This window comes from Ursus maritimus, unplaced genomic scaffold (assembly GCF_017311325.1).
Source record: "Ursus maritimus isolate PB19 unplaced genomic scaffold, ASM1731132v1 scaffold_23, whole genome shotgun sequence".
Lineage (NCBI taxonomy): Eukaryota > Metazoa > Chordata > Mammalia > Carnivora > Ursidae > Ursus > Ursus maritimus.
The window spans coordinates 29,931,716-29,958,121 of record NW_024424786.1 but is presented as its reverse complement, the minus strand read 5'-3'; the positions used below and the strand labels follow the sequence as shown (position 1 = coordinate 29,958,121).

The window sequence follows — 26,406 nt, the reverse complement described above, 5'->3', positions numbered from 1 at the left end:
CCCACTGATGTACTGTATTATATTTATTGATTTTCAAATGTTGAACCAGCCCTGCATACCTGGGATAAATCCCACTTGGTCATAGCATATAATTTTTAAAATATGTTACTGTATTTGACTTGCTGATATTTTGTTGAGGATTTTTGCTTCTGAGATATTATAGTTTTCCTTTCTTCACTGTCTTGGTCTGGTCTTGGTGTTGGGGCAATACTGGCCTTATAAAGTAAGTTAGGAAGTAGACCCACTTGTGTTTTCTGTAAGAAATTATAGAGATTTGATATAGTTTCTTCCTTAGATGTTTGATAGAATTTACCAGAGAACCCACTTGGGCCTGGTGCTTTCTGTTTGGAGACGTTTTAGGTTTTTTTTTAAAGTATCTATTTAGTTAGTTAGTTTTAGAGTGGAGGGGGAGGCAGAGGGAGAGAAGAGAGAGAATCTTAAGTAGACTCCCTGCTGAGCACAGAGCCTGATGCAGGGCTTCTGTCTCATGACCCTGAGATCATGATGTGAGCCGGAATCAAGAGTCAGATGCCTAACCAACTGAGCCACCTAGGCACCCCCTGTTCAGGGAGATTGTTAATGATTAATTCAACTTAATAGATATAGGCCTATTCAGGTTATCTATTTCTTCTTGTGTAAATTTGGGAGACTGTGTCTTTCAAGGAATTTGTCCATTTCTTCTAGATTAACAGATTGTTCATAGTAGTCTTTTATTATCCTTTTAGTGTCTGCACATCAGTAGTATGTCCCCTCTTTTATTTCTTATATTGATAATTTGTGGGCTCTTTTTTCTTCAGTTAGCTTGGCTAGAGGTTTATCAATTATATTGATCCTTCTAAAGAACTGGCTTTTGATTTTATTATTTTTTCTATAGATTTCCTGTTTTCAGTTTCATTGATTTCTTCTCTAATTTTTATTTTTTTCTTCTTACATTGAATTTAATTTGCTCTTTTTCTTATTTCCTAAGTTGGAATCTTAAATTATTGATTTTAGATCTTTCTTCTTTTCTAATAGATACATTCAGTGCAGTACATTTCCTTCTAAGCAGTGCTTTTGTTGCATCCAACAAATTTTAATAAGTTATATTTTCATCTTCATTTAGTTCAAAATATTTTAAATTTTTTCTTGAGATGTCTTCTTGAGCCATGTGTTATTTAAAGTGTGTTGCTTAATCTCCAAATATTTGGGGATTTTCCAGTTATTTTTTTGCTACTAATTTCTAGTTTAATTGCCTGTCATCTGACAGCATACTTTGTATGATATCTATTCTTTTAAATGTGTTACAGTGGGTTTTGTGGCCCGGAATGTGATGTGTTCTGGCCTAGGCTGTTTTTTAAGGAGAAAGTTACTAAGGAGTCCAGGGCCTTGACATTTGACCTTAGTTCTAAAATTAAATGCATCTATCTCTTGGCCCTGGCACATAATTTGCACCAGTCTCTTATAAAAGGACCTATATCTATGACTTGTTGATTACAGAGCTATACCTATAGAGGAAAAGCATACAGAGATTGGAATAAATAATTAAAATAATTTTAATAGTAGTCATTTATTAGACACTTATTATTTGCTGTCACTTTACATTTACTGTTTCAATAAGTTCTAATGACCCTATAAATTGTAGGTATTATTTTTTTTAAGGTTTTATTTGAGAGAGAGAGAAAGAGGGAGAGAGAGAGAGCAAGCAGGAAGAGGGGCAGGGAGAGAGAGCATCTCAAGCAGACTCCATGCTGAGTGCAGAGCCTGATGCAGGGCTCAGTCTCACGACCCTGAGATCGTTGACTTGATCCAAAATCAAGAGTTGAATGCTCAACCATCTGAGTCACTCAGATGCCCCTATAGGTGTTATTATTATACCCTTCTTACAGATAAGGAAACTGAGATTCAGAGAGATTAATTAAAGCAGTCACACTACAGTAGGTACTAGGTAGGAGGAGGTGTCAAAATCAGGTCTGTCTGATTCGGAAGCCTGTATTCTCGGACACCATACAAAAAACAAACTATAAGCCATAATATCCCAGTTCAGGCTAGCCTCTAATCCATGACAGAAATGGGAAACTAAGTTTGCTAAGGGAATATTTGTATAATGCTATGCCTTTGATTAGTTTCTTGCCAAAATCAGTATCACTAAGAGTTTGCATGCTGTTAGCAGTGGGCATTCTACTAGTGGTACTTCCTAAGTACGCCTATCTTGGAGTTAAAATGTAGGCTATATTTATTTAGCTTGGAGTTTTCTAACCAGGGATGATTTTGGTCCCCAGGGAACATTTGGCAGTGTTTAGAAACAATCTTGGTTGTCACAACTGGGTGAGGAGGTAGTGTGCCACTGGCATCTAGTGGGCAGAGGCCAGGGATTTTGCTAAACATCCTCCAAAAGCCCAAGACCAATCCCACGCCCTAAACAAAGAATTATCTGGCCCCAAATATCAGTAGTGGAAGTTGAGAAATCCTGAGTCTAGCTTGTTCCATCCCGTTATTACTGAGAAAACCTTGAGGCCTCAGAAATCTCTCTGCAGTCTCTCAGGATTTGGCTTCTGAGGCTAAGTGCCTCCTATGTAAATACTTTGTAGCTTAGTCCATTAACTCATTCTGGCACATTTCCTATACCTTCAGCTTAGTGGCCAGAGGCCTACTAAATGGTTGGGGCTTTTTAACAGGGTGATACTTTTTCTTCCTGATGTTTCCGAGAGACAGGCTCAGCTGGCTTGCAGCTCTTGCAGAAGAGAACCTGGTGACAATACGCTAATCTGTTGCTGGCATCTTTTGCTTCCTAATCTATGTTTACACGGCGCTGAAAATCGACTCCATGGTGCCAGGCTCCATTTCTCCTCAGTGCTCTGGCACCGTTGGCAGAGAACACCTCCCCAATCCCTTCCACACAGTGCTACCCATCCATGTTTATTACATTGCACAGCTGTTCTCCAGAAGACATTTCTGGAGGCATCGATGGCACAGGAGCTTCTGGAGCTGGGGGTTGGAGTCTTAATCATTGTGTTCCCAGTTGCAGATCCATAGCACTCTTAAAGCATCTGGTATTTTCCTTAACTGTTTTCCTGATTGTAGTTCCCATCCTCTCCCCCAGATTTTAAGCTCCTAGAGTACGGAGTTTGTTTCTTCAGTTTATTTCCTACTCTCTTTTAGCAGCTAGCATTTCGTTCATCATCAACTGAGAAATCACCTTCTATTATTTTGTGTTTTATGCTTTCCTTTTAAAAGTTGGAGGACAGGATAAGGAACTACAATGGTGAGAAAGACTAGTCGTCAGAGGGAGATGTCGGCTATCTAGATAAATAAACCAGGGCAACAATTCATAATCTCAATGATGTTGAGCCTGGATCACAGTGAAACTAAGTAATTCTTTCCAAGGAGGTGGTAGACCTTAGAACTAAAAAATGACTTTCATTATCAAGCGGGCCTAAAAACAAAAAGTTCCTATTAAGAAAGTCCTATATGTAGCTTACCCTCCTCATGACCCAGAAGAAGTTCAGCAAATGTTCTCAAATCAGGTGTAATTATTATAGAATATTCTATAAAGGTTAAAATTATTAAGAACATACATTTATTTACCTCATTTGAGTGATATGCCACAGGACCCTCAGTAGGAGTTTGAAGTCAGTGGGCTCATTGACAGCACCCCCGAATGCTGTCATTCTCAGGCCTTCAGGGAGATCATAACCATTTGGGCCTATGTCTTTGAATCTGTAAGATTTTAAAGAATGAATTGTGGTGGGGGGTATTGGTTTATCTAGAACCATATTCCTCAACCTTTACTGTAATTATTACGCTCCTAAGGAGATTTCATAGACAGTTTTTCCCTAATCATTCCCCCTGCCCATGAAATTTTAATATCACATATAGGTTGTATATCTGTCATATACTGCAGTATATTGGAGGTAAGCTGGATTGCACTAAGATTTCCCCATGAACCAGTTTTTGCCCCCATTAATGTTGAAGAGAGTCTTCTCATGTAATAGCTTGCTGCAACGGGAGAAGAGTGAGAAGAGTACTTTTCTGGCTCGTATGGAGAACATTTTCTCTCTGAACAACCTTTCTTGACCATTTGAGGAAAGAATAGGGAAATCCAGCTTACCAAAAGGGGGAAAAAAACAAAACGGGTGACAGGACCCTTTTCAGTGATATGCAGAGGAGGAAGATGGTGATACTGAAGAATCTAGGTATAAAAATTGTCCATTGTTCCAAGGCTAGTAAGTTCTAACAAGTTCAGTTTCTTAAAGTAGGAGGTGATTTGCAGCAGAGAATACCATTTAGGTTGTCTAGCATACAACAGTGTTCTATTCTCCCAAGAGGGTTTGGCTCTGTCTGATCAAAAGGGTGGTTGTGTATGAAATGCACCTCGGAAGGAGGAGGAGGAAATGACATGTTCATGTAAATGAAATACAACTGCAAATTAAAGTGTCACCCTGTTAAAAAAAATCCATTTTTTATTTAATTGGTTACCAAGGAAAAAAATGTCATACAGAAGTGTATATCTCAGGGAAAGTTAAACCGTGAGATGTTTCAAGTGAATCCGGATTCAAGGAAGTTCTCATGGGGCGGAGTGGGGAGGGGTTTGTAAAATATTGCCTTAATAAAAATATTCTGATACTGAAAAGCCAGACTCATAAATTTCTGCTGTGTTACATGCCAGGGGTCCAGAAGAAATTAACAAACATGACTTCATTTGTTCTTTACCGTCTCTGTCTGTCCAATAAGCTATATACTGGCTGCCTCTTCCCTGGAGGAAGCCTCCTTTTGAGATGTTTTATTAGGAAGAAGGTCGTGTACAAAGGAGGAGATGCTTTCTCCCAAAGAGTGCTGCTTACTACAAAGACATCCAGGAATGAAATGCTTTTCTGTGTGGCTTTTCTGTGTTAATGTTGTCCTCCCATTTTTCACTCCCCCCACCTCGGCCCCCACACATTTTTATGAAACTCATCTGTCTCTTTAGACTGAGTCTACCAGACAGGACGTATACGGTACCTGCCACATTGTTGGCACTAAGGAGATGTTAAATAATCATGGGAGGGGCTGATGAATGGGATTATGTTTCCGGTAGAATTGTTCTTGAGATATGTCTGGTTTCTCTGTGAGATGGGGACTTGGCAGATGGTTCTTCCTCTTCCCCCTCTCCTGCTAATCCCAGTACATAGTGTTTAATGTTTGCAGAGGAAACATGGATAAAGACTATACTGTGCTCTCTTTGTCTTCTCCCCCACCAGGGGCAGTGATTGGTGATGGACAGTCTGCTGTGGCCAGTAACATTGCCAATACTACCTACCGGCTCCAGTGGTGGGACTTCACTAAGTTCGACCTCCCTGAAATCAGTAATGGTAAGCCAAAGTAGAGCTCGTACTGGTGGAAGGGGTATTTCTTACAGGTGAGCCTGAACTCAGAAACCCACAGAGCACTGGTGTTTTCATCATCTTGTTGAGCCACTGATTGCCCGGTACCATTTCTGCAGCTCTCCGTCAGTAATTCAGCAGACATGTTTTGAGCACCCACCCTGAGCAGCGACCCATGCTAGCTGTGGTGCTAGGAGCAGTGCCAAGATGGACACAAAGATGAAGTTGTCTCTCTTCTGGGGAGTTCACCAACTAGTAGCTCATTGTCCTAAGCCTCAATGTTTAAGTGGAACTGAGAAGCAGAGAAAGAGAATGGAGTGTAGGAACTGAGAACTAGTCCTTGTGCCCCTTGAAGAAAGACTATGATGATGTTAAACTCATTTATTAATCCCGAGCTGGATGGAACAAAGTGAGTGACATGGTTGGTATGTGATTTACAAACATGTCTCTCTGATAGTCCATTTTCCCAGCTTCCAGGGAAGTCTGCAGTCCGGTATCCCAGTTGTTCATCACAGCATTTTATTTTATTTTATTTTATTTCATTTTATTTTTCAAAGATTTTGTTTATTTAAGAGGGAGAGAGAGACAGTATGGGCGAGAGGGGCAGAGGGAGAGGGTGAGAGAGAGAATCTCAGACTCGTGCTGAGCGTGGAGTCTCAGTTCAGGGCTCGATCCCAGGACTCTGAGATCATGACCTGAGCTGAAACCAAGAGTTGGATGCTTAACCACCTGTGCCATCCAGGTGCCCCCCATCGCAGCATTTTAGACAACTTATTTCAGTTTCTATCTGATGAAGGACTTGCACGTTCCTAAGAAGTGGCAGTTCAGCTTCTGCTTGAATACTTAAAGCGATAGGTCACACTATCTGATGAGATGGCCTGATCCATCACTGATAAGCTCCTGTTATTGTTCCCTTGCTGTTATTTCCTCCCGTTGGTCCTGGTTCTACCTCTGAATCTCCATAACGTATGTCTATGATACCTCTTCTGATGATCCTCCAGCTGTTTGAAGATAAATTGTCATTTCCCTTTGAATCTTTCTTCTCAGGCCAGACTTCCTTCCTGAGATTCCTTTTACTGATCTGGTTTTCAAATACTTGACAGTTCTGTTCACCTTCCCCTTTGACTTTGGGGGCCCAGAACAGAGTAGAAAACTCCAGATGGTAGCTGTCCAGTACATAGCACAATGGTGGTTTGGACAGTTGTTAATTCAGCCTGAGATTTCAGCAGCTTTTCCTGAAGCCGCTTTTCAGTTTGTGGTCACTTCAAATTCCTGGATAATTATTAAGAAATTGAGGCTCTACCATTCTGTGTTAGTTTGTGCAGTTTGAATCTTTTAAAAACCAAAACAGGTTTGTATTTGCTTTTATTAAATTTTACCTTTATAGTATCAATTGCACTTCCTATGTCTTTTTGAACCTTGGATTCAGTCCTTTTCTCTTAGGCTTACATCACCTACTAATTTGATAAATACACTTTCTCTGTCTTCCTTTGGATACTAGGAAAAATGGTCGATCAGTCAGGACATTGTATGATGTTGCTGTGTGATGGGCCTTGTGTGATGTTGCTGTGGACTTCCTCTTTGTTGACTTTGGTTCCTGAATTAGCACCCTGGGCATGGTCCTCACAACTGAAGGCCACATTTTTTTTTTTTTTTAATCTTGTCTGCAAGGTATTGTAAGAATTTGTCAGATGCCTTAAAATAATCAAGATATTCTCTATCCGTGCTATTTCCCGATATGCCAGTCTTGGTATTCTTATCAGACCATGAAAATGAGGCTAATTTTTCATGTCCTGATCTTAGTGAAACCACAGTAGCAATCGTTTCTTTCTTTCTAAGTGCTTATAAGCCACATGTTCAATAATCTTTTCTTTAACTCTGCTGGGAACCAACTGCGATCTACTTTTTCCTTTATTGAATACCAGGTCTTCTTGTTCATCTCCAGATTTTTGCCAGATCTTCTTCTTTACCACAGTTTATTTCCAGTTATTTTATTTATATTGTTTACTTTGTTTTTTTAAATTATAATCTGAATACATTCACCATTCAAAAAATTTTATACTATAAAATAATAGACAGTGAAAAGTTTCCCAGCTCTGCTCCCAGCTATGGGCCACTCCTCCCCAGAGCAACCACAATTAGCAGTTTCTTATGTATCTTTTCAAGGATATTGTATGTGTGTATATATAGGTAAATGCAAATGTATATTTTTCCATCTTGTGTGTAACCCAGGTGGTAACATGTTATACACTCTTTTTTTCTGCACTTTGCTTTCTGTACTTTACAGTATATCTTGGTGATCTTTACATACCAGTATATAAAGAGTTTACTCTTTCTTTTTTAATGACTGCCTAGTATTCCATTGTCTAAGTGGAATCTCTGGGTTCCATTTTTTAATCAGTCATTTTTCAACCAGTCTTCCTCTGAGGAACTTTTAAATTGTTTTCAGTCTTTCCTATACAAAACATGTTGCAGTTTGTCATTTTGCACCTGTGCAAGATTATCTACAGGATAAATCCCTAGAAGTGGAATTGTAGTTAGGACGAGTACATACACCTGTGATTGGGTAGGTGCTGCTAAGTCACTGTCTCCAGGGGTTATGCCAATTTATACTCTTGCCTGCAGTTTATGAGAATGCCTGTTCCCCCTAAACTCTTGCTTGCAGAATGTGTCACCATATTTTTGGATATTTGCAAATCTGATAGGTAAAAAATAGTATGCAGGTATTTTAAATTTGTATTTCTCATATTACAAACCAGGTCGTGTGCCTCTTCATACACTTAGTTCATGTATCTTGTCTTTTCTTGACCTGTCCATGTGCTTTACCTATTTTTTATTGTGTTGCTGATCTTTTCCTTATCAGTTCTAGCTCTTTCTAAATCAGAAAATTAACTTACAATAGGAGTTTCCTGGTTGTCATTTTTCTTTTGACTTTGCTGAGGTTATTTTTGTCATAGAACTTATTTTAAGTAGTCAGAATTATCCAGCTTCCCATTTATGGTTCCCAGATTTTGTGTCATCGTTAGGAAAATCAGTTAATACTTTTATATTTTATTTTTTTTACCCTTATGTCTTAGATTCACTAGAAGTTTAACCTAGTCCCAAATAAGCAGAATATGATCCCACTTTTATCCCATATGGCTACTCATTTGTCCCAACCAGTTTATAGACTGATTGTCTATAAATCGTTTATAGACTAATTGCCCCCATTGATTTGGGATGTCACTTTGATCCTATTTTTACTTTCCTGTGTACATTTAGATGTATTTCTAGACTGTCCATTCTGTCCTAGTGATCTGTTTGATTATTCATGTGAGAGTACCACAGGGGTTTAAGTTTTCAGGCATTGTGTTTTAGAATCTGGTAGGACTCCTCTCTTCTTGTCATTTTTTAAATCCAATTTTTCCTGTCTGCTCAAGCAGTTTTGTTTTCCTTTATGGACTTTAAAACTATTTTGCTTCTTCCCTTCACCCCCCTGAAAAAATCCCATTAATATAATTACTGAAGTCACATTAAATTTGTAAGTTAACTTAAGGAGATTAAATATCTTTATGGTTATGGAATCGAGTCCTGCATCGGGCTCCTTGCTCATCAGGGAGCCGGCTTCTCCCTCTGCCTGCCACTCCCCCTGCTTATGCTCTCTCTCTGTCTCACACACACATAAATAAATTTAGAAAAAAAATTTTTTTTTTTTAGATTTTATTTATTTATTTGACAGAGAGACAGCCAGCGAGAGAGGGAACACAAGCAGGGGCAGTGGGAGAGGAAGAAGCAGGCTCCCAGTGAAGCAGGGAGCCTGATGCAGGGCTCGATCCCAGGACTGCGGGATCACACCCTGAGCCGAAGGCAGACGCTTAATGACTGAGCCACCCAGGCGCCCCTAAATAAAATCTTTTAAAAAAATAAAGTTTTCTTCATATAGTTCCTATACAGTTCTTTTTTTCAAAGATTGATTTATTTATTTGAGAGAGAGAGCGTGCATGCATGTGAGCAGGAGGAGGGGCAGAAGGAGAGGGAGAGAATCCCAAGCAGACTCCCTGCTGAGCATGGAGCCAGACTTGGTGCTGGATCCCACCACCCCGAGATCATGACCTGAGCTGAAATCAAGACTTGGATGCTTAACCTACTGAGCCACCCAGGCACCCCTAGATCCTATACAGTTCTTAAGTTTACTGTTATAAGCTTATTTTTAAATCCTACTAATATCTTACTGAATTGTTTACTAATTGTAGCTGTTACTCAGGTAAATCTGGGTGTTCTAGGTTTGTTATCTGTAAGTAATGATAATTTTACCTTCTCCATTCTAAGTTTCACATTCGTGATTTCTTTCTCTTGTGTATTTGCTTTGGCTACCATCGAAACAGTGTTAAATCCTCATATTGCTCCTGATTTTAGTGGGAAAATTTCTTTTTCCCAGTACTTTTTTTTTAAGTTTTATTTGTTTAATCTCTACACCCAGTGTGGGGCTTGAACTCATGACCCTGAGATCAGGAGTCACGTGCTTCTCTGACTGAGCTAGCCATGTGCCCCTAGCTTTTTCCCCAGTAAGCATATTGCCAGCTTTTAGGTTGAACTAGAGCTAGTTTATCATTTTAAGGAAGTCATCTTTTCCCATTTTGTTAAGAGTTTTTATCAAGAATGGATGTTGAATTTAGTCATGACTTTCCAGTATCTATGAAGATAATTGTGGGTTTTTTCCCTCTCCTTTGATCTAATAGTATAATCATTATATTGATAGATTCTGTAACATTGAACCGATCCTTATATTTCTTGACTAAAATCCACCTGTTCGTGGAGTATTCTTTAATGTAAAATTCCTTCCCTGTAGCTTGCTAAATAGACTTTTTTCACTGATGTTTTTAAGTGAGATGGCTCTGTCCAGACCTTTCTTTTTTATGAAATCTATGGGTTTTGGTATCAATGTTACTTTGCTTGTGTTATAAATGTAATTTGGAAGTTTTTCCTTTTTTTCTTTGGAAAAGTTTAAGAATTGGAATTATTTATACTTTTTATACTTTAAAGGTCTGGGCCTGGTGCATGCTTACTTGCTTGCTTGTTAGCTTGCTTGCTTTTGCATGCGTAGGGGGAGGTAGTTCTTTGATAACTTTCTCTGTCAACTGTCCTATGATGGTTAAACACGTGAACTCTTAAGCTACACTGTCTGGGTTCAAATCCCTGGTCAGCCGTCTTCTAGCAGTATGACCTTGGTTAGCTACTTAATCTCCACCTTAATTTCTTTTCTATAAAATGAGACTTGTAATAGTGCAAACCTCATAGGGTTGTTGTGAGAATTAAGTTAGTTAATAATGTTAGGCATTCTGAACAGTGCCTGACATAAGTAAATGGTCAGTAAGTGCTAGCTATTTTCAGCATGTCTTTTTCTAGAAAATTGCACCTTTGAGATGATTCTTTGAGAGTATGGCCATAACTCTATAAATTCCCACCTGCCCCGTCTTTACTACTCTGAGGTATGTAGTCTTCCTCTCTGGGAAGTGATGTTCATGTGAACAAGGTGTTGCTCTCACCCTGTTGCCTTATCTGTAATGGGCTTCCTGTCCTTCTCAAGCATGTCATTTCTGCCCAGTCGCAGATCATTTGCCTTGATAGAGAAGCAAAATACTCAGAATACAGGCATTGAATATGCTGCTAGCATAGCTTTGATGGCCTTTCTGGTTGTCCTTAACATGTTTTGTATAAGCCTCAACTTGTTCCAACTACAACTCCTTATAATCCTCCTTCTGTGTTTCTTCTTACATCTTTTGATCCTGACTCTTGTAAAACCTGAGTTGATCAGAGAGCATCATGTGCAACCAGATGGACTCGTTTGGCTCATGCATGGTATTAGAATTCTGCTTCTTAATAGGGCCCTATTTTTCTTAGAGTTTTGACCTTAGAAGAAAAACTGCATTCTGGGAGTTTAGGGCATATATGTCCAATGATAGCCATTGTTCCTTTCAATGGTATTACCCTCTAGAATGACAGTCGCTTTTATCTGAGTGTCCTGCCATTAGCTCTTAACTGTGTTTGCTGGTTGGTCTGAATAAAGTCTAGTTACGGTTGGCAGCTTCACTCTTGACAGATTCAGCTGTGAGAAAAGTAAGTAGGGAATCTCTTTTGCTGTAGGATTCATTTCTGAACACCACATACCTCTCAGTGAAGGGTAGCCTTTGGCTTTGGCACAGCCCATGCCTGGGAGCCACTGGTCTTGAGTTTTACTCATGTGTTCAGCAGCCATTATGTTTTTGGTCATCTGACTTACTTGAATTGTATTTAACTTTTTTCTGGAGTTAGGTTAAAGATTCTTGCCACATGTTTCTCTCAGTTGGGATGCAGCATTAATGAATTACTCTCTAAAGTTTAGAAGTTTATGAAAAGGCCTCACAGATGTAGATAATTCTGAATCCATTTTCGTGAAAAAGTAGCTCATTGGGTTCATTCTGGTTTTTAAGAGTGAGCTCTTATAGGTAAAGAGCATTGGTCACTTTGGGTGCACTGCCAGCACCAGCTTTCAGAAATCCAGCAGCTGAATGGTATAAGACAGACCATGCCCCAGGAGATATAGTGATTGGTGCCATTGGGGAGGACTTGTAGTGTCATCTGGATTACTGTGTAGGAGGTCTTATTCTGCAACTTGAGGGGCTCAGAGATAGCCGAAAGGAAATTTTCCTGCTGATTTAAACCCCTTCGAGTTTTCCAAATCAGTATCTAATGCATTTGCAAAAGTACTGCAACTGCTAATCGCTCCCATGGCCTCATCTGGCCAGCCAGCAACAGGCTACAAATCGATCTTTGTACAAGGTGTTTGTTTATAATTTATGGAGCTGATAGGAAGGCAGAGCCATCTGCTCCTCCAGGCATCAGTATTTCTAACCCCTCCCATTCCCTGCTAGGGCATTTTCACTTGGAAATCATTTATAATTAGGAGGAGATTACATTGCAGAGTCTGGAACATGGCTTCCTGCTGTCTTCTGCATCATTTTTTCTCTCCCTGGAGCTGCCCCCTGAAGCTCTTAAGCAGCTTTGATTTGAAAAATCCTTTCTTTCCTAACCTTTATTTCCATCCCGAGCTGCCCCATCACCCTTCCCCACATGTGATTTTGCCTGTAAGTGCAGGGAACGTTGCTGGAGCTACAGCTCAGGGATCAAGGACTGTTTGGTAAGGCAGCAGTTGTCAAGTGTGGTCCCAGACCAGCAGGATCAGAGACACCTGGGAACTTGTTAGAAATGCAAATTCTCAGACCTCACCCCAACATTTCGTGTTTTTAGTAAGCCTTCCAGGTGATTCTGCTGCATGCTAACACTTGAGAAGCAGTGTCGTAAGGCCAGGCAGGGAACAGAACAACGATTTCTAGTGGTGTGTGGGTTGCCAGTGTCTTAGTGGGTTGCCAGTGTCTTAGGCTTTATTTCACTTCACCTTTTTCTCTACCTGCTTACATTGTTGTTGAGTCCAAAAAGAGCGAGTTGTCCTTGTCATTAGTGCATTACTTTCCTGTGGCCCAAGAAAACAAGTAACAGGTCCAAGAAATCTCGTCCTGTGTAAATTAACTCATCAAAATTGCAGCTTTGTGAGGAGAAGCGGCAGAAGTGAATTGGAGCAGTGACCACTCACCGTTGTAACTGAACATTTCCATTTCCACGTGGGAAATTAATAGACAACGAGTGGCAAATGTAAGCTGCTAATTGGAACTTTGAAATAAAAATGAAATTGTAAACACACCACCCAGTGCTCGCAGAAACGAAGCTACCAAATCACCGTGTGCCTGCCACATCCCCTTCATTAGGGCAGGAGTGAAACCCTAGAGCACTAGCTGCACAGTTTCTGCAGTTAAACCTGCTGCCAGAGAAGCTCTGCTTGAATTTTCAGCCTTCTCTTTTCATTGGTCATCTGCATGTCTGTCTGTGTGCTCACCGCAATGACTGGGAGTGCTTTTGAAACTGGGTGGAGTTGGTGGGGAGGGGACGCAATTTGGGAGGTGGCCACTGATTTGGAATCATAATGTAGTAAACACAAACACAGTGGCTTGGATTGGAGGCTGACAAAATGATTTTTGTCTATACGCCCAGTTTTTCAGGGGCTTAGAGCCAAGCTTTCCAGAAAAAGGAAAACCTTACTTGTACTCTCCTTCCCACCCTGGCCCCGCTTAGGAATTAATCTGGCAGTAAGCAGTTAAATGCTTTTTTTACACTGGTGGTGAGTTTTATGGGTTCCTGTAGGCTTCTATACGTTTGACGGAGTTGCATGTTAACACACACGAGTAAGATCTATGCAACAGCAAGATAGAAGAGCATACTTTCATAAAACACCCACCATGCATTTTTGAGACATTAAATATGGAATAAATGGTAATTGTGCAAAACTGTCTTAAAGTTTGGTGGTTAGTTTCAGTTGTCAGTTTCTTTTTATCTTTCTGAAGGTTGTACCAGCCTCAAGGTTAGAAAATCAAGATGGACTCATTCCTGACGCTTCCCTCGTTCCCTTCCCCCCCTTTTTTATGTATCCCCAACTGGAATCATGTGTCAATTCAGGGAAGAAGGAAAAGATTGTCATCTTTTTGGCACCAGGCTTGGGACCCTGACTAAGGAGCAGACGGTCTCAGTGCTAACTAGATAAATCTAGCCACACAGGGTGGAGCAGATGGTGGGTTGGAAGTTGAGCAGTACAGAGCCCTAATGGTGATAGCAGTGAATATTTGGATGTCATTATTTTATTAGTTAGCAAACAGAGCCATCCTTGTGGTCCCTTCTCGGTTTTGTGTGTAATGGTGCTGTAGGTGTCAGCCCCCGAGAGTTGGCACAGTAGCCTAATCAATGTGTTCTGATGTCTTTTTTGATCTACTTTGTCATCTTTGTGGCTTCATTAGCAACACACAGGGAACGGAGGATGAGTATAGAGTGTTAGAAATCTCTCTGAGTCCCTGAGCCCCTAAGCCTCAAGGCCCCAGAAAAACAATTCTTTGTTTTGTTTTCCTTAAAGTAATTTCCTGGGGAAACTTGCCCTTGATCTTCCAGGGCAAGCCTTTGGGCTTCCTGGAATAGATCACCTGGAATCTGATGAGGACAGCTGAGTTTGGCTTCTTTCTTTTCCCTTCCCTTCCTTGCCGTTTCTTTTTCTTTTTCTCTTTCTTTTGCTTTTCCTTTTCCTTTTTCTTTTTCTTTACCATAATGCATTTGACAGTGGACATCCAGGTAATCTCCAAATAAGAGAAGGACCAAAAGGTTTCTTTGCATGTACATTTGAAGTAGGTCTAAGTGAGACAAAGCCCAGAGGAGCTTGGTCCCTTTGGATGCATTGTGCTGTTCTGCTTGTGCCCATGGTTTGGGCATTGTGTTCCCAGGCTCACATCAAGGGTAAGCCACTTCCTCCTGTCAGGGAATTACACAGTGGGCTTCGGAGATTCGAATGAAAACCAAAACAAAGCGTGCAGGCACAGACCCAGTGCTGGCCAACATCTCCTTAGTCCTGTCATATGGAGCGGGATCTCCCCATCCCCACCAACACATTCTTCCACCACCCCCACCCCCACCCCACTCCCTTGAGCTGAGAGCCTGCTGCCTGGCTGATCCTGGGCTTAATTCTTAGTAGCTGCTAAGTACAGGCTGGGGCTGCCCCTGGATGTTTGCTTATGGTATGGATAAGAGCATAGTGAGAAATGAAGAGTTCCAGCCATCCCGCCACGGCTGGACTGTGTTTCTCTTTGTCCTCTCTTGTGGCATTAGGGATTCATATTAGCATGGAGCTGTCCAGAAGACTGAAGTCTCTAACTGTTCCATTTCTCTGAAGTGAGAAAATAAGACTTAACAAACTCATGAAATGACTTCCTTCTCCAAAGTCGCATAGCAGCTATGCGGCAAGACTCTCACCCCAGGGAAGCTTTACCTGGATCACCTTTCTGTTGGAATCAGTGGCTTTGCATTTTCGTTCATCTTAGTTTTGATCTTTTGGACAATAACAGCTGTTGAGTGGCTCTCTAGGACCAATTTTTAATAACTTTTTCCTTATCTCTCTCCAGTGATATTTCCTAAGTGTGGGCTCAGACTCAGCAGGTGGTTGTGATTGTGTTGACTATCTGTTGTTTCCTGTTAAAGTGGTAAAAGACACATCTCTTTCCTGTCTCTTGTGTTCCTTGTTCCATGACATTTTAGTTTGATTGACAAGGAGGCCTTTAGCAATTTTAGAGAGGGTTCAGGCCCTTTGAGAGGCCCCAAAATTTCTTGGCCCAGAATTTTTCACGCCATCCACTCCAAACTTTCTTACGCTCTTTTCTTTCTTTGTCTGCTGCAGCGTCCGTGAACGTGCTGGTGCAGAACTGCAAGATCTACAATGATGCCAGCTGTGACATTTCTGCAGATGGCCAGCTCCTGGCCGCTTTCATCCCTAGCAGCCAGAGGGGCTTTCCTGATGAAGGCATCCTGGCGGTGTACTCCTTGGCCCCCCATAACCTGGGTGAAATGCTCTACACCAAGCGATTTGGTAAGGGATAGGAAGCCCAACCTAGTGACAGAGGGACGCTGGTGCCCTGGCATGTGCATTCCTAGGTGAGGCACAGCTTAGGTAGGAGGAATGGTCATATCCTGCCCCTGCTTCCCTGCGGCACCGGCCAGAGGAAGATTGCTTTGCAGGAGTCCTGGCTGGTAGCATTGCAGAAGACTCTCAGAGTAATAGTCCTTCCTGCCATGATAGCATCACCAACACGCTCCTGTTGTGACGGCCATGGAGAAAGGAGGAGCGTTTGTCACGGCCTGGGGATGCGGGCACACTCAAACACTGTGAGGCAGTTTGGTATTGTGTATTAAAAGCCCCTAAAATGTATGTTCTCTTTGATCCAGCAGCCCCACTTCTAAGGAAATAATCAGAGAACTATACGAAGATTTATATACAAGGATGTTCATAGCAGTGTTACTTATCATAGAGAAAAATGTCAAACGGTGAAGAATTGCCTAAATAAATGATGGTGCACCAGAAGGGCAGAATACCATTTGGCCTTTAAAATGTTCTTATAGAAGAATATTTAATGGTGGAAAAATGGTCATTATGTATGAAATGGAAATAGTAGATTTCAAAGTAGTATTTACAGTATGGTGCCAGTTTTTTAAGATGTGGTGCTATGATGGGAATGGTTAGCATTTGTCAAGTACTTTCTGTATGTCATACATTGTACTCAATACTTGACATGCCTTCTCATTGTCCTCCTCGCTGCACTCCTATGAGAGAGCCCCTGGGTAACCAAAGATGCAAATTGGAAATAAAGAAAAGACTGAGAGGGAACATTATTTCCTTGTAATGGCAAGAACTCTGGGAAACGTCTCTCTGTTCTGTTGGCTCTCAGGTCCCAATGCCATTTCGGTGAGCCTGTCCCCAATGGGCCGATACGTAATGGTGGGCTTGGCCTCGAGGAGGATCCTGCTGCATCCCTCCACAGAGCACATGGTGGCCCAGGTCTTCAGGCTGCAACAGGCCCATGGTGGCGAGACCTCCATGAGGGTGAGTGCCATAGCTCGTGCCTGCGTTGTAGGGCAGCTCTCCAGACTTGGACAATGGTGTGACCTCCCAGCCCGGGCTAGAGGTAGCATGTTCGTAAGGAGTATGAAAGACTGCAGTCCAGCCCATCTGTGACCAGCAGACTTCACTTTTAGAAGCTCTGGACTGTTAAAAGGCAGGAGCTTTCTTACACCCTAGTTCCTGAGCCGAGCACCCCAGAGGCCTGGAAGCATCTTTGGATGAAGCCTGAACTGAATACCTCCTTACCTCAGTGTGAGACCTTTAGTCTGAAGATACATGAAGGACCCAATGAAATATTTATGCTTATTTAAAAAAAAATTTTTTTTTTGAGGAAGCAAGCTATAAAAAGTGATATATGGTATACTATGAAGTGTTCTTTTCTATGGGTTGTAGTCATGGTGGAAGATGAGGCCTTTGGGTAGCTGCTATGCTCTTAATGGTCTCATCCATTTCATGAGTAGAGGAAGGTCCTATTGGGACCCTCTCTTGTCTGAGGTGGACCTCTCTTGTATTGCCTTAAAAGCCTCTGGGCATCGTGGGGTTAGTGGCCTTCTGGACTCAACCATACTGGTTTCTGAGTTCCCGTGGGAGCTCATTTGCTTTTGCCAAGGGGAATTGAGCATTTGAATGGTTCTCTAATTAGATGGTATTTAAGCTGTGTCTCAATCTAAGAACCTGTTAATTCCCTTAGCACTTTGTGTTGTGCCATTTATAGTTTTATGCACTTGTTTACGTGTTGTTTTGTGTTTTCTTTAGCTGAGTGGTGTGTATGTTTAATCTGCCCAGTTAGGTTCAGTGTAAGCTCCTTAGGGGCATATCCCCCAGGGCCCTTCATTTAGTGCGATGCATGTAGATGCTTGATGCCTGGAATGAAAGCATTTGTTTCAAACAAAAAGCTGGAGATGGGATCTGTTACGTAGAAAGTGGGTGGCCTAGCATGGAGGTTGCCAGCCTCTTCCTCCCATCTCCTACAGGGACCCCTCTATCTGACTCTACTCACTTTTCAAGCACCCTGAATTTCAGAAGGCCTCTTCTTGCCAGTGTGCCTTTTACCTCGCCTGCCCTCCTATCTCTCAAACCTGACTTCAACAACTCTCCTTGGGCCACCACCCTACTTGGTTCCTCGAGCTCGTGTTAAAACTCATCACAGCAGACTGCACTTACTTGTTTCCTTGTCATTCTCTTTTGGACTGTGTGCTCCTCAAGAGTGAAGACCATATCTGTGCCATGTTTATGAAGTCCAAGTACCTAATAAGGAACCTGACATTTAGGAGAAGCTGAATGAATGGAAGAGAATCTCAAGAAAAGCGTCCTCCTTAGCATTTCTAGGTGATAACGAGCAGAACCAGTGATCGGTGACAGCATGTTCCACCAAGCCTCTGAAAGGGTAGAAACAGGCAGTCTGTGCTCTTGACATCATACTGACAGGAAAGTCCCGATTCTTGGATTCCAGATGACTTTGGAAGTGTCTGGTATTAGGTGCTTGGGAGAAGATATTATGGGAAGTTCACAGGCCTGTTTTCTTATCTAGATATTTGAGGATGGACATCGAGGTTTAGTTTAAATATTCTTATTTTGCTTCTTTTCAGCAGATTTGGATGGTTAAAGTACCTGGCGTCTGCCTTTCACTACCTAGAATCCTGGTCCCAACAGCTGTTCTTCTAAACCCTTCCTGCCTAATTGTGGAATAATTGTTTATAATCATTAAGAGACAGGATCTGATTTCGGCAACACTAATGGACATCTCCAGCCTCATCCGGAAGCCAGGGCTCCTGCCCAGCTCCTGGGCACAGCCTGCCAGTCCTCCATCGTAGCAAGGTTCCTCTTCCCCATAAGTAGCTAGAAACATCTGGCTAAGGGCAAACAGCTACAGGGCGGAAGCCAAGATGTTGTCACATATGGGGCCGGCAGCTCCGGGAATGCAGTTGGAGGAGTCTGCTGAGGAGATGTGGTAATCCATTGCTGTCCTGCTTGGGGGCTCAGGGCAGCTAGCCAGCTGCCGCATGCCTCGTGACAAGAGCTGTTTCTCAGGCCTCCTAGTGAGGCTTTTTTGATTCTCAGTAGGCACCATCTGCCACTTAGGGAACTGAAGTAACTAGAAAGCTCCCATTTGGGAAGTGTTCCTCTCACCCAGGAGATGGGATCCAGGCTTCTGAACAAGGTTTTGCTTACCCTGTGTCCACCGAGTCTCACTTTAAACCCCTGCGCTACAGAAAGGTTTCTGGTTTTCCAGGTCTTGGTTGCCCCTTACATCCAGAGGCACCAAAGCATTCAGCACATGTCCCCGAATTCAGTCATTGGTGGAGGGAAGACACCAGCTTTTTTGGATAGCTGTGCTGTACCACCGTTTAAGGCAAGAAGTGCCTTTTTGTCTGAGAACAGGGAGCGAGGGTTTAATGGGACAGTAGAGCATCTCCCTCTTTGCACAGGTAAGTATAGGTGGGTGTCTCCATCTGTAACGTCAAGTTCTGTCTTTGAAGCATTGAAGCAACGCTTTTGTGGGGGATGGGCCTGTCCTCACGCTTCTCTACCCAGAATTCCCCTTCATTTTAGTCTTACCTCTTGGAATTCACTATGGTAATATTCAGAGAGGTGAGCTTGTTGGACCAACAGACATTCCCAGGAGAATGTCCTCCAGAGCACTGACTGATCTTAATTCCTACTAAGTGACATCTCTGCCCAAGAGATGATCTGTTACCCAGTCCCATATGAAAACTCTTCTGAAAATGAATTGCTAATTGCTGGTTCACCTTGGTGCATTTATTCTAAGCGGTTCTTCAGACGTCTGGATTAGTGCTTCTCAAACTGTGCTCCTTGGACAACCTGCATTGGAACACACGAGGTCCTTCTCAGAAACAGACAGCACTTCAGGCCTAAAGAGCCCCATAAGAATGGGGCGGGAGGGGCACAGGTGTTTGTATTTGTAAAACAGGCTTTCCAGGTGATTCTGATACGCACTCGAGTTTGAGAACTGCTGTTCTTAATGACTGCTTTCTTCATCTGAGGTCTCTGCCCTCGGCCTCCTCAGCAAGGAAGAGACGCAGTCTCGGGTTTACTTGTGATTTTATGCGTGGTACTTTGACTCTTGGCTAATCTTGTTGCGGCCATGGCAGCCTTTGGGCTCCATTTTCCACCAGACTCTTACTTGGCTTTTTGGCTGTCTGTGCTTCACCTCCCATCTCTTCTCAGCTGTTGCTGCCTTCCAGGGCGCTCCCTTGAATGTCCATGTGCTGGATTCTGTTCTTCCCCCATGTTGAGCCATTTTAATTTTTACCCTTGTTTCTAGGATCAGGGTCCTTTCGATATTTCCCTTCTCTGCTTCTGAAGCTAGGCTCAGTCTTCCCAATTTTGGTATGATTGGCAAGTCTGGAAAAATAATACTCAGCACATATTTTATCTCCTCCTCCCCTCTGTCCATTCCAGGCTCCTCTAGGCTGGAGATGCTACTCTGCTTTGGGGTCTTATTTTCTGTCTGACTCCCTGGTTCTGGAACCAGGGAGGGCTTTTTGTTCATTTCTGTTTGGTTTTTTAAGTTAGGCATTTGGAGAATGCAGAGCTGAAGTTCTGCTGAATTCTCAAAACACTAAGCTGCCTGTGTGCCCTCTCTGCTTTCATTTTCTTTTTTTTTTTTTTTTTTTTTTTTTTTTTTTTTTTTAAAGATTTTATTTATTCATGTGACGTGACGTCGATCCCGGATCGCCAGGATCACGCCCTGAGCCGAAGGCAGACGCCCTAACGACTGCGCCACCCAGGCGCCCTCTGCTTTCATTTTCTAATTGGAAGAAGGCATAATATTGTAACAGAAAACTGCAATTAATTTTCCAAAATAGTGGCAACTTGCACATTATAATAACTTTGGTTGTAACCAAGTGAAAGCATAATAACAAAAATATAAAATTACTAATGACACCAGAAATAGTCCTATACCAGACTGCTCTTCCACTTTTGTGTAAGTAATAATTGCTGTTTTACCTAAAGCAAAAGTCAGCAGCCGGGGGAAGGGGGCGCCGTGGGATTGGTTCTGGGGCATTTTGAGCTGGAAACCGAGAATAAGGACTAATGCTTTCAGCACAGGAATTAAAGTTCTGTCTGCTGTTTTTCCCAGATGCATAGACCATCCCCCCAACAGGTAGGGGATGTGGGTACATAAGTGGTTTAGTACTAACTGAAGCAGATCCTCACTGCATAATCCCTGCAGGTCCTAGAGGCAGTGGTTGCTTGGATCTCACCAGTGCTGCTTTGCCTTTCTCTCTGGTCATTTTATTGGCAGAATTGATGGATGAGGACACCGTCATCTGGCTTGGATGGAAGAAGCTCTAGGACAGAAAGCAATTAGCTCTCCTTTCTCTGTGGAACAGCATAGTGCTCTTTAAGGCAAAGCCTCAGATACTTAAGGGTCAATTTTATTGAAAGCTTTTTCTTTGTGGCTATGTGGTAAAACTGCATTCAAGTGTTGAGCAACTGTTACCTAGATAGATTGTTGGTTGGGAGGGGGTGTTGGAAAGAGAGCCAGCCCCTCTCTCCCTCACTCCCTCTCCCCTTTCCTTCTCCCTTCTCTCCCCTTTCTTCCCCAATCTTCCTCTTTTCTCGCTCTCTCTCTTCTTCTTCACTCCCCTCCTCCCCTACTTCTTTACCTTGAGAGTCCTGCTCTTCAGTGGTGGACTGTCCCCATTGTCCACCTTCTTCCTTTGGAGCTCTGGCTCTAGAGATATGCATCCCCCTCATCCTCAAGCGATCCCAGGCATCGGGGAAGGAAAGGAGATTTGTTACCATTTTTTACAGACCTACGATCTTTTCAAAAGTAACTGGGCTGTAATTCTCAATATGTACTTCCCTGGGACCACATCAACATCATCAGAAGACTTAGTAGAAATTCAGATTCTTGGGGCGCCTGCGTGGCTCAGTCAGTTAAGTGTCTGCCTTCGGCTCAGGTCATGATCCCAGGGTTCTTGGATCAAGCCCCACATCGGGCTCCCTGCAGGGAGCCGGCTTCTCCCTCTCCCTCTGCCTGCTGCTGCCCTTGCTTATGTTCTCTCTCTGTCTCTCTCTCTGTCAAATAAATAAATCTTAAAAAAAAAAAAAAGAAAGAAAAAAGAAAAAAATTCAGATTCTCATCCTTACGTGAGACCGGCTGAATCAGAGGATCTAGGGGTGGGGCCCAGCCATCCTTGTTTTACCAAGCCCTCCCTGTGACTGTGCACACTCAGTAAAGATGGAAAACCAGCCATTGACTGCATGGGGATTCTATTTAGACCTCACCTGTCAGTGTAACTTTGTCCTTTTCTTTTTTGCTCTTACCCTGTCTCTGGAACCTCATCTGATTTACTTATATAGCTCCTATTAACCAGATGTTTCAGATATTTCCAGGAAGTTGAGAAATTGATGAGTATCTCCAAGACGCTAACATCCTAGTGATAGTATTTTAAGAACTAATGCCATGAGGCCTTTTTCCATTTCTGATTAAAATTCTTACCTGCCCACAGTTGACTTGACTTGAGCTCTTGACTGCGAGTCCATACCTGCTTGCCTGCATGCTATAGAATACAGAGATGTTTCGGCTTAAAAAGTGAGAAATAGGGGCGCCTGGGTGGCTCAGTCGTTGAGTGTCTGCCTTTGGCTCGGGGCATGATCCCTGCATTATGGGATCAAGCCCCGCATCAGGTTCCTCCGCTGGGAGCCTGCTTCTTCCTCTCCCACTCCCCCTGCTTGTGTTCCCTCTCTCTCTGGCTGTCTCTCTCTGTCAAATAAATAAAATCTTAAAATAAATAAATAAATAAAAAGTGAGAAATAGTATCTTTATCTTTCGTTCCAGGCCCTTCCCCATCTGAAGGAGTACTTCTGGAGTTCCCTTTTCCAACATGCCACTCACTGTTATCCTTTGTTGGGATACGTCACTATGATGCCCGTTAATGGATATCTTAGAGTCATCCTGATTATAAAGAAATATCAGTTGTCTTTCTGTCTTTTTATAGCCATTTTCTGTCATTTTTACAGCCATCTTCACAGAGCCCAGTGATGACTGATTATTGTTATAAGTTCATTAAAATGAACCACAGAAAAGGCTTGGTATCCAGAGTGTTCAGATTAGTCACAGCTAAATTGTAGCTTAGATCCTGGGGCAGGATGGGTGTCCAGCGCTGTCGGCACTGACCAGCATTTATGTAACTGACATGTACAGGCTCTTTGGGCCTGTCCTAGCTCCATTCTTCAGTATGTGATCTTCACTGTAGCCTCCTTGCCCTGAATTTAGCCTGTGACATAATCCATTCATCTCTACTTCTCTAGATTCTGAAAGTTTGATTTCCAAAATTGACCTAGAACTCCAGTTCAATCCAGAGTATTCTCCAGGAATCTAAGAGAATGAGCCTTTCTTAATCTTGTCTGGCCTTGGGAGTGGCAAAAACCAAAAATAAAGATATTTTATTTTTGTATCCTGGAAGGGTACTATTTCTTCAAGGGGAGATTGGGATAAAAGACAGACAGCTTTGTTGTCAGAAATGATTTACTCCTTCCCAAGATTTTGTCCTCATTAATTTTCTTAAAGCTGCCTGTCAGTTGATTAAAAGCTGCTTCCGCTGCAATTATCTTAAAGTTGACTTCTGAGATCTGGTACAAAGCATCTATCCTCAGAAAGTTCCTTTCTTCAGCACATTGCAGGAAAGGGGGAGGGAGTAGGGGAGAATTCAGGGGTGTCTCTGATGCAGTTTGTCAGAGAAGGGAGGGGACAAGATAAAACATTAAAAATAACAGTAGAGCTACAATTAGTTTAGGTGAATTTTTCCATGACAGATTCCTCTAGGGTAACTCTGATGATTTCTTTTCCCCCCATGGCCTCTTAGTAGAGCACAGCCCATTCTGTGCGTTATTCTTAACACTTAACAAAATTTTATTGAGCTTCTACTATGGGCCAGGTATTTTGTGAGGTCGGGGACTGCCGTGCATAAAGTGGACCTGGTCCCTGCTCTCTTGCCACTCAACTGGCTTTTTTTTTTTTTTTTAAGATTTTATTTATTTGACAGAGCGCCAAGTAGGGGGAGAGGGAGAAGGTGAAGCAGACTCCCCATTTGGGGCTCAATCCCAGGACCCTGGGATCATGACCTGAGCCGAAGGCAGACGCTTAACCGACTGAGCCAGCCAGGCACCCCCACAACTGGCTTCTCCACTGGTCTTTGCACTGCTGCATTCCCAGCCTTCACTGCATGTGGCACACAGGAGACACTCAGCATTTGCTCCAGGAACGTGTGTCCCTTTGATATCTTATGCGCTGTGTATTCNCTACACATGGATGAACACACACCCCTGCTCACCAGCACCATCAGTGTGTCTAGCACATGTCTTAGTGATGATAATTGAGTGAAAGTATCAAGGAGATAACCCTTATGAAAATACGGAGTGTCCTGCTCATTTCACTGTTGTGCCCAATATCAGTTTCTTGGGGTGCTAGTCCCAGCACTGAGACATGGTGAGAGATTCCCAGTAGATAGTTTCAAAAGCAAAAGGCAAAACGTTTTGTTTTCTCAGGAATTGGTAGGAGAACCAATTCTTGCATTTTGTAGAAGCTGAAAGTATATTAATGTATTTTAAGTATAAAATACAAAGCATTTTAATGTTCAACCATCCACAACACTCCTCTTCCAAAAATATATATCAACTAAAACACGTTGAATGTGTTGGAATATATTGAAAGACTCTCTTATCCAAGGTGCGTATCTAGAACAACTGCTCATTTAACCATTTCCTTTGAGATTTGTGAAGCCAAGGGAAGTTCAGGAACCTGTGCTGTGCACAGACATGTGGGAACAGGAGGAAGTAATTGTTTTGGGGGGTTCTAGGAGTATTAAGTGCCTCAGTATTTCATTTAGCACCAAAGTAGGTCCTTCAGCTGAAGGAACCCCTCTGCTTTGATCTTAATGGCCTGAGATGGCCTTTGGAAAGCATCAAGCCAATTGAAAAATAAAATTCTTGTCCTCTGACTGTCTCTGTGGGATCTCTTCGAGAGGAGTAAGTGAATAAGACAGAGTTTACAGGTCTCAATAAATCACAAGAGGTTGGGTAGAAATGACTCCAAGGCAGCAGATTATCAATGGCAGCCAAGGGCAACACATTCCAAAAGTTAAGAAAAGGGGGTGCTTGGCTGGCTCAGCCCATAGAGCACGTGACTCTTGATCTTGAGGTCTTGAGTTCAAGCCCCACCTTGGGCCTAGAGCTTACTTTATTCATTTTTTTAAAGATTTATTTATTTGAGAGAGAGAGCAAATGAAAGAGAGCACAAGCTGGGGGAGGGGCAAAGGGAAAAGGAGAAACGGGCTTCCTTACTGAGCTGGGAGCCCGATGTGAGACTTGATCCTAGCACCCCAGGATCATGACCCGAGCTGAAGGCAGATGCCCAACTGACTGAGCCACCCAGGCGCCCTAGAGCTTACTTTAAAAAAGAAGACGAAGAAGAAGAAGAAGGAGCTATTGCTCTTCTTTTCTGTTGGAAGAACTTTGATTTGGACAAGGTGGTCTAGGCAGATTTGTTCCTGCTTCAGCTGAATAAAGGGGAGAGGTAGGTGAGCTGGTATTCTGATTCTTATTTTTATTTATTTATTTATTTTTAAGATTTTATTTATTAGAGAGAGAGAGAGAAAGCACAAGCAGGCAGAGGGGCAGAGGGAGAAGAAGAAAAAGACTCACCGCTGAGCAGGGAGCCCAATGCGGGGCTTGATCCCAGGGCCCTGAGATCACGACCCGAGCCGAAGGCAGACGCTTAACCGACTGAGCCACCCAGGAGCCCCTTATTTTTAAATGGTCACTTTAAAATCAACCTCCTACAAGTTCTAAATTCCTAAGTAGAATATAAAGAAGGCTTAGAGACAAGAAAAGAAATGGAAATTTCTGAAAAACAATCAAGATTTTCCTAGGGATGAAGAAACTTCAGTAATTCATGAATCTAAGCAAATCAGTAGCTCGAAAGGAAGAAAGGACGACCAGAGGCTCTCCCCTCTCCTGCTCTGAGAAGTGTGCATTTCTCAGCCTCTGACAAGATGTGTAGCCATCCATCTCCAGTGGAAAGGTCAGCTGTCTCTTATCATCTGCTTTCCATTGATTTCTCCCTCTTCCCAGAGAGTTAATTTTCCTCTAGTAACCCTTCCTAAAAGCTTAAGGCCTCCCCTGATTTCCATCATTACCGAGAAGGCGTTTTTCCTCTTCACATTTCCTTTCTTCCTCACAGCCCCCTTGGCTTGCACCTTCTGTCTTGGCCCTTCCAGCCTCCATTTCCAGTTGTCCCCTTCCTACCACCAGCTTCCATTGTCTCAGTTAAAAGAGGAAAGATCTGCTGAGTGCACGCGACCTCTTGCCACCGTGGAGCCATTCCAGTTTTACAGATGAGATTCCCAAACCCAAACAGGATAGCCACAAAGTTTTTTCTTTCGGCTTCTTATCGGAGCTGATCTGAACAGTGCTGTTTGCTGCTTGGACTAATGGTCTAAGCTTTATTGATATGCAGGTGAAAAGAAAACATCTTGTTGAGGGCAGCAATACATTTTTCCTCTAAGTTTTGAAAGGGTGGAGAAGAAGGTTTCC

General features: G+C 42.6%; 1 protein-coding gene across 14 annotated transcripts in view; it reads left to right on the top strand.

Annotated features, from left to right (window-relative positions):
- The window catches only part of AMBRA1 (autophagy and beclin 1 regulator 1), a 164,470-nt gene that overhangs the window by 118,708 nt on the left and 19,356 nt on the right, over nt 1-26,406 (top strand). For all 14 annotated transcript variants that reach the window (XM_040639028.1, XM_040639032.1, XM_040639035.1 and 11 more), the window contains 3 exons: nt 5,217-5,327; nt 15,622-15,810; nt 16,667-16,821. In XM_040639028.1, the coding sequence (XP_040494962.1) occupies nt 5,217-5,327; nt 15,622-15,810; nt 16,667-16,821 (455 nt within the window). The remainder of the gene's footprint in view (nt 1-5,216; nt 5,328-15,621; nt 15,811-16,666; nt 16,822-26,406) is intronic.